Source organism: Corticium candelabrum, chromosome 4 (assembly GCF_963422355.1).
Source record: "Corticium candelabrum chromosome 4, ooCorCand1.1, whole genome shotgun sequence".
Lineage (NCBI taxonomy): Eukaryota > Metazoa > Porifera > Homoscleromorpha > Homosclerophorida > Plakinidae > Corticium > Corticium candelabrum.
Genome location: NC_085088.1, coordinates 5,787,080 through 5,803,235, shown reverse-complemented (window position 1 = coordinate 5,803,235; position 16,156 = coordinate 5,787,080). Strand labels below are relative to the sequence as shown.

The 16,156-nt window shown below is 42.6% G+C and overlaps 3 protein-coding genes across 3 annotated transcripts; all 3 read right to left on the bottom strand.

The window, feature by feature from the left end:
* Positions 1 to 8,037: 8,037 nt before the first annotated feature.
* LOC134179040 (uncharacterized) lies at positions 8,038 to 8,925 on the bottom strand. Its single transcript, XM_062645943.1, has one exon. The coding sequence runs from the start codon at positions 8,922 to 8,924 to the stop codon at positions 8,154 to 8,156; it is 771 nt and encodes a 256-aa protein (XP_062501927.1). The 5' UTR covers position 8,925; the 3' UTR covers positions 8,038 to 8,153.
* A 30-nt stretch (positions 8,926 to 8,955) lies between these two features.
* LOC134178486 (zinc finger MYM-type protein 1-like) lies at positions 8,956 to 10,292 on the bottom strand. The gene is made up of 3 exons (XM_062645362.1): positions 10,150 to 10,292; positions 9,040 to 10,083; positions 8,956 to 8,986 (listed from the first exon to the last, which is right to left on the bottom strand). Exons 1-3 carry the CDS (start codon positions 10,290 to 10,292, stop codon positions 8,956 to 8,958), a joined length of 1,218 nt encoding a protein of 405 aa, XP_062501346.1.
* Positions 10,293 to 11,500: 1,208 nt separating this feature from the next.
* On the bottom strand, positions 11,501 to 15,657 carry LOC134178485 (uncharacterized). Its single transcript, XM_062645361.1, has 8 exons — positions 15,489 to 15,657; positions 15,272 to 15,408; positions 14,616 to 14,729; positions 13,522 to 14,544; positions 13,309 to 13,461; positions 12,944 to 13,171; positions 12,743 to 12,877; positions 11,501 to 12,680 (listed from the first exon to the last, which is right to left on the bottom strand). Exons 1-8 carry the CDS (start codon positions 15,562 to 15,564, stop codon positions 11,916 to 11,918), a joined length of 2,631 nt encoding a protein of 876 aa, XP_062501345.1. The 5' UTR covers positions 15,565 to 15,657; the 3' UTR covers positions 11,501 to 11,915.
* Between the last annotated feature and the right edge of the window lie 499 nt (positions 15,658 to 16,156).

The following is a 16,156-nucleotide window of genomic DNA, read 5'->3' as shown; positions in this document are numbered from 1 at the left end:
ATGGCAATCACATTATATGTGGAGACTTTAACTGTGTAATAGACCCAAAGAATGACAAAATCTCTTCATCACTCTTTCAACCGCGTACTGCTAGTATCAATACCATGCAGAAGTTTATTGCCGACTTCAATCTTAAAGATGTATATAGGAAGAGGAACCCAGATATTCGAGGTTTCACATGGGTGCAACAACACAGTGGTGTGGCAGAAAGGATCGATATGTTTCTAGATGTATATAGGAAGAGGAAACGAGATATTCAAGGTTTCACATGGGTGCAACAACACAGTGGTGTTGTAGAAAGGATCGATATGTTTCTGGTTCTCAAGACATTAGTCATGATATATGTAACATTTCTGTTACTCCAGCTGCATTCAGTGATCACAGCAGCATTATGATGTCCATACAAGGTTTGAAGTCAAAGTCCAAAGCTACAAAGAGACAAGCATATTAGAAATTTAATACGTCATTTTTGCAAGAGGAACGCTTTCGTATTCAAATTATTGCTCTGTGGGAACACTAGCGTCAGCGAAAATATCGGTTTGAATCAATTATGGAATGGTGGGATAGTGGAAAGTCTCGGATAAGAGAATTATGTATAAAGTACGTACGGCATAATCAGACACAAAAGACAAGCACAGCATAGACGCAAGATTGAAATGTCTTTGCAAAAGACAGATTTACGTGTACAGAACGGTGATCTGTCTGTAATCATAGATATGAAAAGTGCAAGTGTTTCTTGACAAAAATAGACAGAGAAGAAATTCGTGGACGTCATCTACGCTGTCGAACAGAATGGCTTGAACATCGGAAAACATCACGAAAATTCTCTGCTTCGACTGAGATACGTCAATCTGGTAAACAACAATTCTGTCAATTGAAAACCTACATTGGACAAGAACACAAAACCAACTTCTGTCAACAGTACGTGATTTTTATGGAGAACTATATCAACAAGAGACAACTTGCTCTAATGCCAGACGACACTTTCTGAGCAAAATAGATACTGTATTAAGTGGCAACGACCGAGTTTCATGTGAAGGTTCTCTGTCATTAGAGGATCTTACTATATCCGTGAGACGACTCAAGACAGGAAAAGCTCCGGGACTGGATGGACTGCCTGTTGAGTTTTATCGTACATTTTGGGATTGCCTCAAAGACGACCTTGTTCAAATGGTTAATGAAGTCAACATCTCAGAATCTTTGTCATCAAGTCAAAGAACGGGTCTTATTAGATTATTTTACAAGGGTGGAGATCGCGAGAGCCTCTCGAACTAGAGGCCTATCACTTTTTAAAATACGAATTATAGAATCATTTCTAAAGCTTTAGCAACCGTCTCAAACACGTTCTGCCGCGACGTATTCATCCCAATCTGGCTTACTGCAATTTGAAGAGGACTATCTCTGACAATTGTGCCATAGTCAGGGACATCGTGCAGCGCTGTGAAGCTACAGAAACTGCAACAGCAGCTATTTCTCTAGATCAAACAAAGGTATTTGGACTTGCAATATTTATTCACCCGTAGGAGCCGGTGCGGCTGGTGCGGCCATGGCCGCACCACTTTTTGTAGCCTCGCCTAGCCAGACCAAGCACAATGAGCCAAATCAGGCTTAATAATTGTATGGTACTGCACGTTCACAAGGACCTTACTGATGATTTAGATTTAGCAGAGATTGGGAATAGGTTCGTAGCAGGGTCTGAGCACAGGGAATCACTATTTGGAAAGTTTACTAAATAATCATTATTAATTGGAGCATTGGTCTCTTGCTTTAACGCGCACTAAATTAAAAGCCACGCCCTTTAGCGTGCGTTAGGCCGTACCACTTTTTATTTGCTTCCTACGGGCCTGCACCGTACTGAAGAAGTTTAGTTTGGTCCTAGTTTGATCGCCTGCATCAGGCTTCTATATCACATTATTGTTTCTCGTGTCATTTTAAATAATTAAGAGGAGTACGAAAAGGTTGCTATTGTCACCACTACTGTATGTGCTGAGTCCAGAACCTTAGGTTGAAGCTGTTCGTGCAAATGTAAGAATAGAAGGAACTCATGTGCCAGACACAACGCACTCAGTCAAAGTTTCAGCATTTGCAGATGACACAACTTGTTTTGTTTCAAATAACGAAAATTTGCAGCTCTCGATGAGGAGCTACAACTATATGAACTGGCAACAAGAGCAAGACCTTATCGTATAAAGTCAAAAGAATTATGGCTAGGATCTTGGCACTCACGACAAGATGAACAGTTACAAATAGACTGGACTTCAGAAAGCATAATAATTTTGGGATGACATACACAAGAACCTATTTCATTGCGGTGTCGGCGAACTGGAAGGATATCGTACAAAGACTTCAAACAGCATTAGCAATGTGCAAAAAGAGAGATCTATCCATTTACGGGAGAACCAAACTGCTTCAAAGATTTGCCATGTCCAGGGTATAGTACGCAGCACGTGCTTTTACAATGTCACAGCACCTAATGAAATGTTCAAAAATGCGATCTGGTCATTTGTCTGGCAGGAGCCTCAACCTCTTGTAAATTGTGAAGTGTCCATATCATCAAGGAATTTTGGAGGACTAGATGTTCCACATCTCCCATCTGAGATAAATCCAATTCAAATCCAGAGTTTATTCACGGCCAGTGTTTACACAGATTGGATGAACTATGCTTTCTACTGGTTCCAAAATATTGGGGGTTTATACAGGTTAGGGATACGAGCTTTCGGTGCAGCCAACTGGGAACTATCAGGTCGGCTTGTGGCAGTACGACCACCCTTTTACCGTCATCTGTTAAAGGTGTGGCAGAAATGTGGAGGAACAAGAAAGCCAGTGAAACCACGTTTCTATGAAGAAGCATGTGCAGAAGCACTGTGGGGCAACGCTCATATTACAGATGAACATAATCGGCCTCTATACTATCCGTCACTGGCAAGGTCTGGATACATAGCAGTACATGACTTTTATAGTAAACCGAGACCACCATCAAATACGGTGTCTCATTCAGTATATTCAGCTTTAGACAGAGCCATTCCTCAGCATTTGCGGACACTGCTAAAAGCATCATGCTGTTTTCAGAATAAATGGATGCGGGAGCTACACGTATTTAGGAATGGAGGTTGTTCTACTTCAATACAAGATATCTCAACGAAGAAAGCTCATGAACATTTCAAAGCCTCATTTACAGAAAGTCCTCCTTGATATGAGAGGTGAAATGCGGTTAGGTCAATTTCGGAGATGCAATGGAAAGAACTGTGGTCGATCACGACAGTGCATTCAATGACATCATATCAAAAAGAAACATTCTGGAAAATGTTGCATAAAGTATTGCCAACTCAGAACAAACTTTTTATCTGTGGTCTAAGTGACAATGATATGGCTTTTGGCCTGCAACAAGCAAAAAGATACATTTGGCCATGTTTTCACTGACTGCTGCAAATGGCAGGATACTCTACGAATTACACAAAAATATCTTTGTAAACATGGTATAAGAATATCAGAAAGTACCAACATTTTCAAGCAACTTTTGCTAGCAAAAAGCCGAAGAGAAAAGATTTACGTCAGTGTGCCGCTAACTACTTACTATACGAAGAGACAGAAATTGCGGCCTCCAGCAATAGTGGCAACATATGTTTATCAGTTACGATTAGTGGAACGAAAATTGTAGTATACTAGTTTCAATGTAATCCGTATTATCACTTTTGGGCTCTTTTAATAAAACAGAAAAATGTATGTATGTATTGCGAGGCTCGGAAGATGCCACGAGGTTTGGTAGCTTCGCAAGCGTTCCCGATACAGAGTGGATTCTAAGTCATTTTAGAGAACTTTAACGACCGAAACGTATATTTACCTAAAGGCTACGTAAATTGCGAGCCTAATCGATCGAAAGACTAACCACGATCAAGAACAAGAAAGAATGGCGGCCGACAAGATGCAGAGGCCGTTGTCAGTCAGATTGGTTGCTGAATGCGTGACAACAGAAGATATCGTGATGACTTTATCTAAGCAAACTCCTGAAGAGTGGATCATGTGCGTGTGTCCGACGAAAACAGAAACTTGGCAGACTACTTTGATGAATGAAGAAGACAAAGAAGAGTTGGTATTGACAGGCCTGATAGTGAATAATGCGCGATTGGAAGTAATGCCACTACAAGATCCACCAGCTTTGTCTCAGTCAAAATGACCTTTGAAATGGAAGATAATGTCATTATCTCGAGAATAGTAGAAACGGTCAAGCTGCAAATATTACATGGCGTACGTATTACTTTGTACGACATGTGGAAACGATAGTGAGAGCATAAAAAGTACAGAATACAAGAAGGTATTTCCATGAACGCATAATGTATGGGAAGTACAATTTATGTCTGCATGTGCGATATGCTGGACAACATCCTACATATTATAGATGTGGAAGCACCATCCCTGTATGCTCTTACCAAGCTTCATAAAATGGATTTGCTACCCACATGCTCTCACATTTTCTACAACAGCAGCCAAGTACAATACATATACCATACATTAATGTCTTTACGTATATAACTATACTTTATTTGCTAATAGGTGGGGCTGTTGCCACAAGACCGATGCTGTAGAGGCGTAAAAAGCTATACTGTTTGTACCCAGCATGAAAGCTTTGAGATTATGAAAAATAGGTTTTTCATTAACATAAACAACCCCTTCATTGAAACATCGCCAGATCGGATCGTCAGCTGCTAATGCTGTGGGAAAGGTGTCTTGGAAGTTAGGTGTCCTTACTGCTACCGAAATAATCTCCCGGATGTTTAGCAAAATATCTTCTGTCTGACTAAGGTAGCTGGAGAATGAAAACTACAACGAAATCATTTATATTACTTTCAATTTCAAACACAAATGATGGTCTGACGAGTACCATACTGTGACTTTGCGGTATGGACAGAGAAAGAGTTGGTTGTGGAAAGGATTGCAACAGACAGTGACTTTCACCAATCTATGATAGATGCTGTTAAAAAATTCTTTGTATATGGAGGTCTACCTGAAATTGTAGGAAGTGGTACACAATGAAGCCTGTTGCCAATTCTTATTATGAAGCAACAATGTTCACCCCTTCTGCTACGTCGACCGGTGTCTTGAGCCAGTAGAGAACTTTCAGAACCATGAAGACTTTTCTATGTTGTGGTGCTACTGATATAAACCTGTATTGGTGACATGATTATGTGCGACAATGTGAAATGTCTAATCAAATGGTTCCATTTTGATTGTCTCAGAATAAGACAGGTACTCAGAATGGTGTACTTTTATTTAACCACTCCAATGACTCTTTCAATAACTATTCTGATAGCAGACAAATCTCTACTCCAGTCCACCTCCTTCTGCTCCAGCTGTCCTTTGCCTCTAGTAAACGGAGGGTTTTTTACTCCAGCCAATACCAAACTGACATAGTCTTGACACAGAAAGCCTCTGTAAGCCAATATAATGTTTTCTAAGGATACATATGTAACATATGATATGTATGTAACACACACGACAAAATACACACACTCAAAGTATATGTAACACACACTACCAATACACACACACACACACACACACACACACACACACACACACACACACACACACACACACACACACACACACACACACCGCCGCCGCCGCCGCCACCACCACCACCACCACCACCATACCTGACAGTAAATGTGCCCTAAGTTGACATTTTCAACAGCCTTTTTGTCTGACATCCGTCTACCAACACACTGCGACAGAAATTGATACAGTCTCTTTTGGTAAAATTCCAAGCAAAAACCGATTTTTGAATGGTGCTTATAATGACTCCATACTTGTTCAAAGGCAAGAAGATCTGAAGACCTCTCCATAAATACTTCAGTGCAATCAATAATCACAAAACACTTTCTAAAGAATCTTTGAAAGAAGTAGACATAGTTTGACGTAGGGTCTCTCTGTCTGGCCACTTTATCAGGTGTGATGTTCTGATGGCAGTTGCTTCCAACACTCGCTGAAAACTTCTTGACACTGTTGTTCTGTGAATGCCAAATCTGTATGCTATGTCCTGATCACAAATATTTAGTCGGAGTTTCGTAAGAAACATGATAAAAGCGGAAGCCTTAGGAAATTTTGAACCATGTATAGTTGGCAAAACAAGGTTAAACAGAGCAAGAACTATTGCCCATTCAGGAGTCCTTAAAAGACAACAAATCCGAGAGTAGACTGCTTTTTAGTGTGTGTGTGTGTGTGTGTGTGTGTGTGTGTGTGTGTGTGTGTGTGTGTGTGTGTGTGTGTGTGTGTGTGTGTGTGTGTGTGTGTGTGTGTGTGTGTGTGTGTGTGTAAATCCATTTAAAACCTGTGTAGAACTTCAACTTCTGTTGATTCACTTTAAGAAACTCAAATGACACAAACATTTTTTGCATCTTCCTTGACTTTGAGTATGTCCATTCGCAGCCACTCATTGTCTTCCCGAAGAGTCTTGTTGTCTTTCAAAAGGCAGTTCTTCTCTCTTCGAAGGCAGTCACATTCATTTCTCGGCTTCTCTATATCCATTTCATGAATTCAATGCTCTTTCCTTCAACGGTTTGTTTTGACAAGCACAACCAGACTGCGTTTGTTTCAGTAACGTCTTGTGCTAGAAATGTATCCATTGGCAGGTCGTGATCAGTCTCTAGAGAATCGTCTTTGTCATCATCATCAATGGTTGTATCTACTACTAACCTACGTTGGTTTCCCCCAAAAGCTGTTAGGTGGTCTAGACCTTCTCTTTAGACGAACAAATCTCTCACTACTGACACTGCTCGAAGCAACATAACCCATCCTTGCAGATGGTAGCCAGTCAGGGTTAGTTGAGTCATACACAGAGGATGGCTTTCCTAGAATCGTTGAGAGTGGCATAGATTACTCTTTTATTCTAGAGCATACTAGCTCTACCAGAGAGAAAGTGCTCGCAGCAAACACGCGAATGCTGCCACGGTTTGCAGTTCTTTCTGTTTAGCCTGGATATCCACGCTGCCCGCCGTCTGTTGCTCAGATGACGCGTTTCAGGTCACTGACTGGTTAGTACAGCCCGTGTAGAGCAAAAGCATATATATGTTGCTGCACTGGCTTCTACGATTGTGGCAGCCAAAAACACAGCAACTATAAGCCATGCTAATACGTTTAGCCCTAAGATGGCGACTTCAGGGATATAACGTGGTTGTGAAGTCAAACACACAATCTCTATTTGTTGCTTTTGGTATACTCTAGCTTGACGTAAACGCTGAATAACACTACAAACAAAATATGATGTAGCTACATACGGGATTTGCAAGCACTCGCGAAGAGCACTGTTATACAGAGGCAATGAGCAGTCCAACGTTGAATAGGCTATCATTCAACTACGTATCAGCCGCAGCTAATTAATTGATTCAACGTCATAGGATCGGTCGAGAGACCAAATTATCTAGCGCGCACGCCGTACGACACCCAACCACGCAAACATTGCGCAAATATTGTGTAAGTACATGTTCGTATAAGTGCACAAAAAGTTATTATACTTACAGTTAGTGGCGAATAGAAAGCAAAGAATCTCAGTTTTGCCTTAACGTGCGCTAAAATAATAAAGGTTTTTGTTTACCTTTGGTAGCATTTGCGTTTGACGGTTCACTGGATGCACGTGCCCTCTTCAGCAGAGTACATATTAAATATATGTGCTTTATGGCAGTCACCTAGTTTCGTGCAACCAGCTCTTCCTCTTTCTTCAAGTCGAGAAGAGGGAGGAGCTGGATGCGCGCGAGAATGGCCGTAGCCAGGCTTCAGAAGTGAGAGATACGTTAATTATTTACCAAGAACTGGTCAAAGACTTCACAAACCCGTCACATGATATTTTAGCAATTCGAATTATGTAGACATACAATAATTAAAAAGACCATTTTTACAAGAATGAGAAGAAATATAAGGAATCCCGATTGCTTAGAAAAACGTTAGAAACAAAGTTGACTTACTATACAGAGGCGTCGGAAGCAAATTTAAAGTGGTCCGGCCTAACGCGCGCTAGGTGGGCGTGATCATATAACGGTTAACGCACGCTAAACATTTCTCTAAAAGCTTGAATACCATACAGAGAACGCAAGATTAACACTTAGTAACTACTAGAACAACATGTGTCAAACCTTACAAGGCTATTTCTGTACGTAAATCTACATTGAGCCAAAAATGTTTCTTCTGTGTTCTGATTCCCTACAGAAATCATCTATGCATAGTTCTAGATCAAGACTATCACATGCTTCTTTGTGCACATGCAACATTAAAAGGTGATTTAACCTTGCCTGTGTCATAGTGCACCGAAGGTATGTTTTAACAATGCGGAGAGCTGAGAACGTTCTTTCACTAGTTGCATTTGTTGCAGGAGCAACAAGGATCAAGCGTATAAGTTTGACCACCTCAGACAACAGCAGTTGGCCGGGTTTCCCTAGTGACTTAACATAGTCCACAACATCCATCAGGGCTGGTGTGACTGCCGTTTCTCTAAAGTGAGAATACAGTATCAATAGCTGCGTCTGGAGGATATTGCTGTCAAAGTCTGTGCAGTACAACTCCTGTATGCTAGACAGGTCATCCGTATAGCTCTCTCCAGCAGCACCCTTCAGAAGTGTGCATTCAAGCTTGCTGTATATCTTATAGTGTGGCTGGTCAAATCTGCTTTTGATAGACTGAATTGCCATATCGAAAGCGGAAAAATACATAACCCGGTAATGATCTTCTATACATGTTGCGAAGTGTCCCGAACTTCCTTCATCATATCGGCAAGGACGCTTCCTTTTCCGAGGAAGGGAAGGCTCTGCAACATCTTCTTTGCTTTGTTTCTCTATCAACTTTTCCCAGAAATTTGAGAATTCAGCTTCTGTACGCATTAGTGCAAGAGATTTGATGGTAAGTTCTGCTAACACTTGACCTTGTGCAGCAGACATCTTCTTGTGCTGAAGAGCTTTGCTCAGATTGTCAACCAACTTCAAGACTTTTTCTGCTAATGCTACTCCAAAGAGAAAGTCAAATGAAGAAAACTGAGCAGCAACACCAGTACACCGAGCAGACATCTCTGGGTCTCGTTTTGCCATATCTGCAAAACTGTCTAAGCTGGATTGGATGACCGAAAAGTTTTGCATAACACTCTGTAGAGAAGCTGCTCGAACGGTCCATCTCGTAGGGCATAGTGTCCTAAATCCAGGGTCTTGAGGAGCCATCTCAGCTTGAAGTCGCTTGTACTCAGACTTTCTTTTTGCTGAGTACTTGAGAAGTTTTGACAGTTCAAATGTTGTGTCGAGGGCATATTTGATAGGGATTATGTCTTTGATGGTGTCTTGGCAGGCTAAATTGAGGCTATGACCATAGCAGTGAGTGAACAATGCTCGTGGTTCATCTTGAGTGAGTTGAGCAGCAACTCCTGATAGACATCCTTTCATCACAGCTGCACCATCATAGCACTGACCACGACAGTTGGTCAGACTAAGGTTCATACGAACAAGAACATCCCTGATAATTGCTACAATGGACTTAGCATCAGTTGAAGCAGTGATGTGCAGCCCAATAAAATCCTCATGAGGCTCTAGGTCTTCATCCACCCATCGTAGAACTATTACAACCTGCTCCTGGGTACTTGCGTCAGTGGTTTCGTCTACCATAATGGTGTATGGTGTGCCTTCAAGTTTGGCTGAGACATCTCGAAGAATTCGAAGTGACATCACCTTCAGCAGCTCATTCTGTATGTCTGCACGTGTGTACTTATTTGTCTTTTTCTGCAACCAATCGGAGAGATCTGTAGAAAGCTCACAAAAAAGACGAAGGAGCTGTGACAAATTGCTATCGATCTCTTTGGTGAGGGCGGAACCGCGGAGGGCAATACCTTGACGTGCCAGGAACCTCAGCGCCCTGAGAATGCGAAGGAGGCTGGCCCGGTTTCTCTTTCTGTCTTCAACCAATCGAGTTCTTAGTAGTTCACCAACGTGCTTTGTTGTGGCAGGTAGCGTGATCAGTGACTCGACCGCTTCTCTGTGGCAGTCTGATTTCGCGTGTGAACGAAATAAGCGGGTGGCATCATTCCAGTTTTGAACTCCGAGATAGATGAATGCCCTGCTCAGCAGTCTTGCATTTCAGCTTGCCAGACTTCGCAGCCTTCACACAGACGTGACAGAACACTTTCTCAACGGAGTCGTGCCAATGAAGCCAAGGCCAGTTGTCGAACCAAGCAGCTTGAAATGATCTTGATTTTGGGGCTTTTTTCCCAAACGAAACTTTTGGAAATGAAGCACGGCGAGGCTGACAGGGCTGATCACCGACATCTGGAATCCCGTCAATCTGCATATATAGCACACGGAAATGGTTAGCGTGCGCTCTATCTACCGCTGCCGTGTCCTCGCGTTGTCAGCCTCATCTTTGTGACTGAGCGTAAATTTATAAATTACCGCCTGAAAATCTAGCTGTACAGAATGCTAACGTAACTAGAAATATATTACTTATTTAATCAGTTAACCCTAAACCGGAAGTATACGCTAATGGCCGACTGGCAAAAGTCCATTTTTCGAAAAGTGGTACGGCCATGGCCGTGCGGCCGACCCCCTTCCGACGCCCCTGCTATACTACTTTGAATCGAAAGGCAACTCGCAGCGCTGAGCAGGGAGTTTGACTCCTTCCAGCCCCCAAACCCCAGCGTATAAATGGCTGCACATGTATAACGGACGTATACGATTCTAGGACACAAAAGCGTGATCATAAATTTAATACATTGTGACAGATGTAGAGACCTTGAGGGCATGTTGTTATTAAGTGTCCGAGGGCTTGAAAAATTTTTTGGGAACACCATAAATTGAAATTGAAATGAAGCAATTTTCAAGAGTCAAAACACATTTGGGTCATCTTTGTAAGGGATCATAATTTTTTAGCATGCCTCTAATACGTAGAGTTGTAAGCAGGAACCGAATGTGTATTTTAATGGCTTTGCACCAATGCTTCCATACATAGTTTATTACATGTACGATACTAAGTTGTAGATATAAAATTCATCTACTAATATTCGAATGTATATGTATACTATAGTATTTACCAAATTTTATTAAAACCTTGCTAAATTGTCAAAACCATTTAGTTTGCAACATCCTTTTTACAGTCTGGATCAGTCGAGGCACCAGAGTAGGGTGATTCCAAGTTCAGTGATGTGCTTTGGAATTTTTTAACCTAGTTCGTGCCCACCGTGTACAATACGGCACACCACCGTAGGAAACGGAGAATTGGGGCTGCAGCCTCATCGCTCAGTGTATGAATTTAAATTTTCTTTGCCGGTAACTTTTGCAAATCCGGTTAGGGTCGGACTAGCGACGTAGTTTTTGCTTACTCATGATGACATCCACGGCACAGGCCCTTGCTCGCGAACATCTTCCTACCCCACTGCGGTAGGCTGGTGTTTAGCAGAGTTATTACCCGAGGCCCGGTGTAGTAGGAAATCCGTCCCGGCAGGAAATCTGTCCCGGCCGAGACGGATTTCCTAGGAAATTGGTCTCGGAGCTAGGAAATCCGTCACGCCCTGCATGTTCTAGGAAATCGGTATCGGGCGGGACAGATTTCCTAGGAAATCGGTCTCGGAGCTAGGAAACGCAGCTCACTCTGAATGTTCTAGGAAAACCCAGAACGGCCGGTGTTTCGGTATTGAAAATGCCTCCATGCAGCAGGGAATTTACTAATGGGCCTAAATCATGATATATTTAACCACGTTTCTAGGGAACATAACACAGCATTCCAGGTTTCTCATTTGTACTGCAGCCTCCCACTATACGTATGTATACGTACAGCACAGTTTAAACAAAGTTCTAGGCTCATCATACACACAATGCAAACAGTAATGCACGTTGAACGCAAACACGAACTATATACATGTGTATAGTGTCAGCTAGTGTATGCATGCAGAATTTTTACTTGCAGTTACCACAGGTCCATTTTTTGCTCCTAGTAGGCAATATCGGTCTAGCACATTTCAAATGACACCAATCATCGCATTTCTGGCACTTCACTGTAGCAGCAAATGTCTCGGGCATCAAGCACCAACGACAAAGCTCAATCATGACACCGCGAAGTCTCTTGGGACGATGAGCCGTGGTCTTTGTCATCTGCGGAAAAGGCATCATTTCTTTCTGCTGAAAGCATTTGAGAAGGTGCCGTCTCATCAGTGCCTGGTCGAATTGCAGAGTCGATAAATTGTCTCCAAAAGCAAGATGCACAGCAAATGCAATGGCAAACAGTCCGCAATCCGAACCTCCCCTCTGCTGTTGGACATAGGGCTTTTGAACAAACAAGTTGATGGGATCATTTCCATCATCATCGTCTTCGCTTTCATCTTCTACCGCCAGCCTATAAATCAAGGCTAACTGGTGACTGAGAGAAGTACTAAGTTGAAAACCGGCCTCTTTGCTGTCATAAACTGATATATGTTGGCCACAGCAACTAGAAGTTACCCAATGGCTTCGCTCAGGGACGTGATGTATCTGGATGCCCTCATGCTGGACTGGGATAAAACCATTCGTCTGTGCAAGTAACGGTGACTGTAGGCCATCAATGTGTGGAAACTGTTTCTTTAGTATGTTGTGAGCAAGAGAAATATGCTCATCCGTAAGCTCGCGGCCTTGCATGAGAATTTCTCTCATTCGCCTTGAAATAGTGACACTGTTCTTCTTAGATTCCTAATCAATTCATGGAATACGTAAGTTAAACCTTTCAGAGGGTTTCCCAAAGAGATACTTACTATAGTACGTCTTCGTTTTGTTTGGGGTTGAGTTTGGCCCCTATAATCAAGCTTGCGCTTACGTTTTCCATCTTCTTCTCTGCTATTCTCCTCCTCATTCGCTGTCTGACTGCATTCTTTGTCATCTTCATTTGTCTGTATAAGGCAAATCAAATCATAGAGAAGGATTACAGAATAGAAGATATTTTTCAATGAGCTAACCGCAAGCTGGTAACGTACTCTTTTCTTAGGTTCCAACCGTAATTTACGTCTGTCACATTTGATACTTCTGCTTCCAACAGTGGCCTTGTCAGTTTCATCTGAGATTTCCCTGGATGAAGCTCCCTTGTCAGTTTCATCTGAGATTTCCCTGGATGAAGCTGATGGTTGAGTTGTAGATGGTAATGAACGGGCCTCTATTTCTGTCCTGTTATCCATCACCAATAACCCCTGCAAGGCACAGAAGGTGGAAAATATCCAAACACAGCTATAGTGCTCTATTAGGCATATGAAGTTGGTGTAAAATGGTATATTAACGACATTCATTATTTTTAGATTAATTGACTGTCACTGTAGAAGACCTCTACCTGTCCTTCATTTTGATGTGTCCTTGAAGGTTGCGCATCAGGTTGGAATGCAACTGAAGCATCCACACGTACACATGCAGACGCAGGGGATAGAAGAGGTAAGTCATCCGCGTGCCATTCAATGGCTTCTGCAGCATTTTCATCTTCATTGATCTAATAAACAGAACTTACGCCATGTGTATGCAAAACAATCATGTTCAAATCGCTGCATACGGTATCTTTGCACTCGTCTGAAGTGCCACTACCACATGGCTCGTAGCTCTGCGGTGGATAATACGGTTTGAGACGACTTGCATGAAAGATTTGCTTCAGAACAGCACCATTTCCATTTTTCAGCTTGAAACAGCCTTTCGGAAGACGTTCTGACACCCAGTATGGACCAGTCCACTTCACGTCCAGCTTTCCACCCTTACGGCTGTCATGTTTACTATTTTTTAAAAGAACTTGGTCATTGAGATCGAGAGATAAAGAATATGTATTATGGCGCTTGTCATAGTAAGCTTTCTGGCGTTCCTGGGCTTTGACAATATTTCGTTTTGCAGCTGCTGTATACTGGTGTTTCAGATTGACTAGCAGTTCTACATCATGTTGCATCTCTTCATCAGTCAGGCAATGCATCGTGGTTTCCGCAGTTGAATCTGAGACGTGGTGTGCATGCAGTTGCACATCTAGAGGCATACGAGGATCTCGATTATTAAAAAGAAAGAATGGTGTGAATTTGGTCGAAGCATGAACAGCAGTGCGATAGGAAAATAGAATAGCCTCAATTGTTGAATCCCAGTCTTCATCTGTGCAGTTTGTCATCTGGCAGATTCCATTTTTCAGTGTCTGATTGAAACGCTCAGTCAGTCCGTTTGTTTGAGGGTGGTAGGCAGACGTAATTCTGTGTTTGACTCCTGTCTCTGTCAAAAGTTCATTGCAGATAGCATTGCAAAACTCGCGACCTTGATCGGATATCAACACCTCTGGAAATCCATGTCGTAGAAAGAGTGAGTTAAGGAAGTCAGCAACGTGAATTGCTTCTTTCGATGGAATTGCTTTGGCTTCAGGCCATTTGCTGAAGTAATCGACAGCCACAACAATATACTGATTGCCACTACTAGTGACTTGCAATGGTCCAACCAAGTCAACGCCAATTTGCGACCAGACCTTAGATGGTACAGGTAATGGATGTAACGGTTCTGATGGATGATCAAACTTTCTTTTCACTCTCTGACATATATCACAATGTTGAACCTGAGAAATGAAATGTGCAGAGACAGTATTTTGAAGCACCTTCTGAAAAAATTATGCATGCTTGTTCTCACTAGTTGTTTCACATCAGCTACTATTCCTAGCCAGTAGTACTTCTTTGTCACTCGATCTAGCGTTTTGTCCCTGCCAAGATGATGACCTCCAGTGACATGACATCCTTGGAGAATCTGGATATACAGAGAAGACATAATGTAAACATTTTATTAAGTCAACATGACGAAATTTTGTCATCTGCCCTTGCAGTTTACTAGCAGGGGCGTACCAAAACTGCCAAAGGGTGAGGGCGACCAATTTTGAAATTACTGACTTACACCAACAGACGATTTCCGCAACTTCCAGTTTAGGTATAGACAATTAAATATATTATTTACTTTTATTTATTTGGAGTATATAGAGTCTTTATTACAGGCCAATATTAAAATATACGATAATGTGGATCATATTATAGTTTTTCATGACCAGTTTGTGGCAAAGTCAAAACATAACTTTGGGGACGTACAGTTAGGTCAATTAGATTAATTGGTGGGGACACTGTTTTTCATTAGCTGGATGGTAGCGCACGCTAGTCATGCTTTGTCACGTGCCGCGGTCACCTCCTTTAGCGCGCGTTAGGCCCGAACAATTTAAAAATGATTGCTACACCCCAGTTTAGGGCATGCATGGCTAACTAGAGGTGAAACCCGTAACTCCGAGAAATTAGAGAGTTCACCTGTCTTTTTGTCGTATCGTCTCTGATAACTTGTCTGCGTGTCGATTGTTTCTTGTCTTGGAAGTAGAGAATCCCTTCCTCTAGCTGGAACAGTTTGGATTTCTTACGGACACCACTCTTCTCGCTTTCCGAGAGACCTAGATCACCAACATCGTTAGGAGGATCGGCAATCGCACGGACGTAGAGACGGTGTGACAGCTGTTCTTCGTGAGCCTACCTGTTGGATATGAACCGTTTTCAAGGTAGAAAACGACCCGCTCGTACATTTGCTCTTCCATGGCGCTTCCCGTCATTCAGAATATCAAACAATTGCACATGCGTGTGGGTGAGACACACAATGACATATTTCCTGCGTGGTGACAGATTTCCTAGCGCCTCGGCCGAGACAGATATCCTAAGGAAATGTGTCTCGGCCAAGACTAATTTCCCAGCGTAGTGACAGATTTCCTAGCAAATCTGACTAGCCGAGACAGATATCCTAAGGAAATGTGTCTCGGCCGAGACAGATTTCCCCGAGACGGATTTCCTACTACACCGGATGTCCGGGCTAAGGTTTCAGTACAGTCGTCCCGTCCGACGTGCGATCGTACCATTCTCTGTCGGGGCGGATTCAAATCTGTCACTCACCCGATTCAGGTGTCACATTGCCCTCGTCGATAGCGACGCGCACTTTGCGGTTAACATCCAGCTTATCGAATATCTCAAGCGGTATCTGAACAGAGCCTGATAAATCTACGATCAGGAATTCCTCGGTGTCTGGGGCAGCGCCGCCGACTCGCCGCTGGAACGATACTTTCTGTAGTTTCAGTGCTGGTCTTGCTACCGCGTATGGTGATCGCGCGTCTGAAGTAGTCGCTATCGCAGCGTCATGACGATCACAATAGT

Bases quoted from the DNA above. Each gene is read 5' to 3' on its own strand.
- LOC134179040 (XM_062645943.1), bottom strand. From the start codon at position 8,924: ATGTCTGCTGCACAAGGTCAAGTGTTAGCAGAACTTACCATCAAATCT.
- LOC134178486 (XM_062645362.1), bottom strand. From the start codon at position 10,292: ATGTCGGTGATCAGCCCTGTCAGCCTCGCCGTGCTTCATTTCCAAAAG. The intron at 10,084-10,149 runs GTGTTCTGTCAC...ACTGCTGAGCAG, and splicing joins GGCACGACTCCGTTGAGAAA to GGCATTCATCTATCTCGGAG. The intron at 8,987-9,039 runs GTGTACTGGTGT...TCTTTGGAGTAG, and splicing joins GACCCAGAGATGTCTGCTCG to CATTAGCAGAAAAAGTCTTG.
- LOC134178485 (XM_062645361.1), bottom strand. From the start codon at position 15,564: ATGACGGGAAGCGCCATGGAAGAGCAAATGTACGAGCGGGTCGTTTTC. The intron at 14,730-15,271 runs GTGAACTCTCTA...CTGTATATCCAG, and splicing joins ACGATACGACAAAAAGACAG to ATTCTCCAAGGATGTCATGT. The intron at 12,878-12,943 runs GTTAGCTCATTG...TGCCTTATACAG, and splicing joins GAGTACGTTACCAGCTTGCG to ACAAATGAAGATGACAAAGA.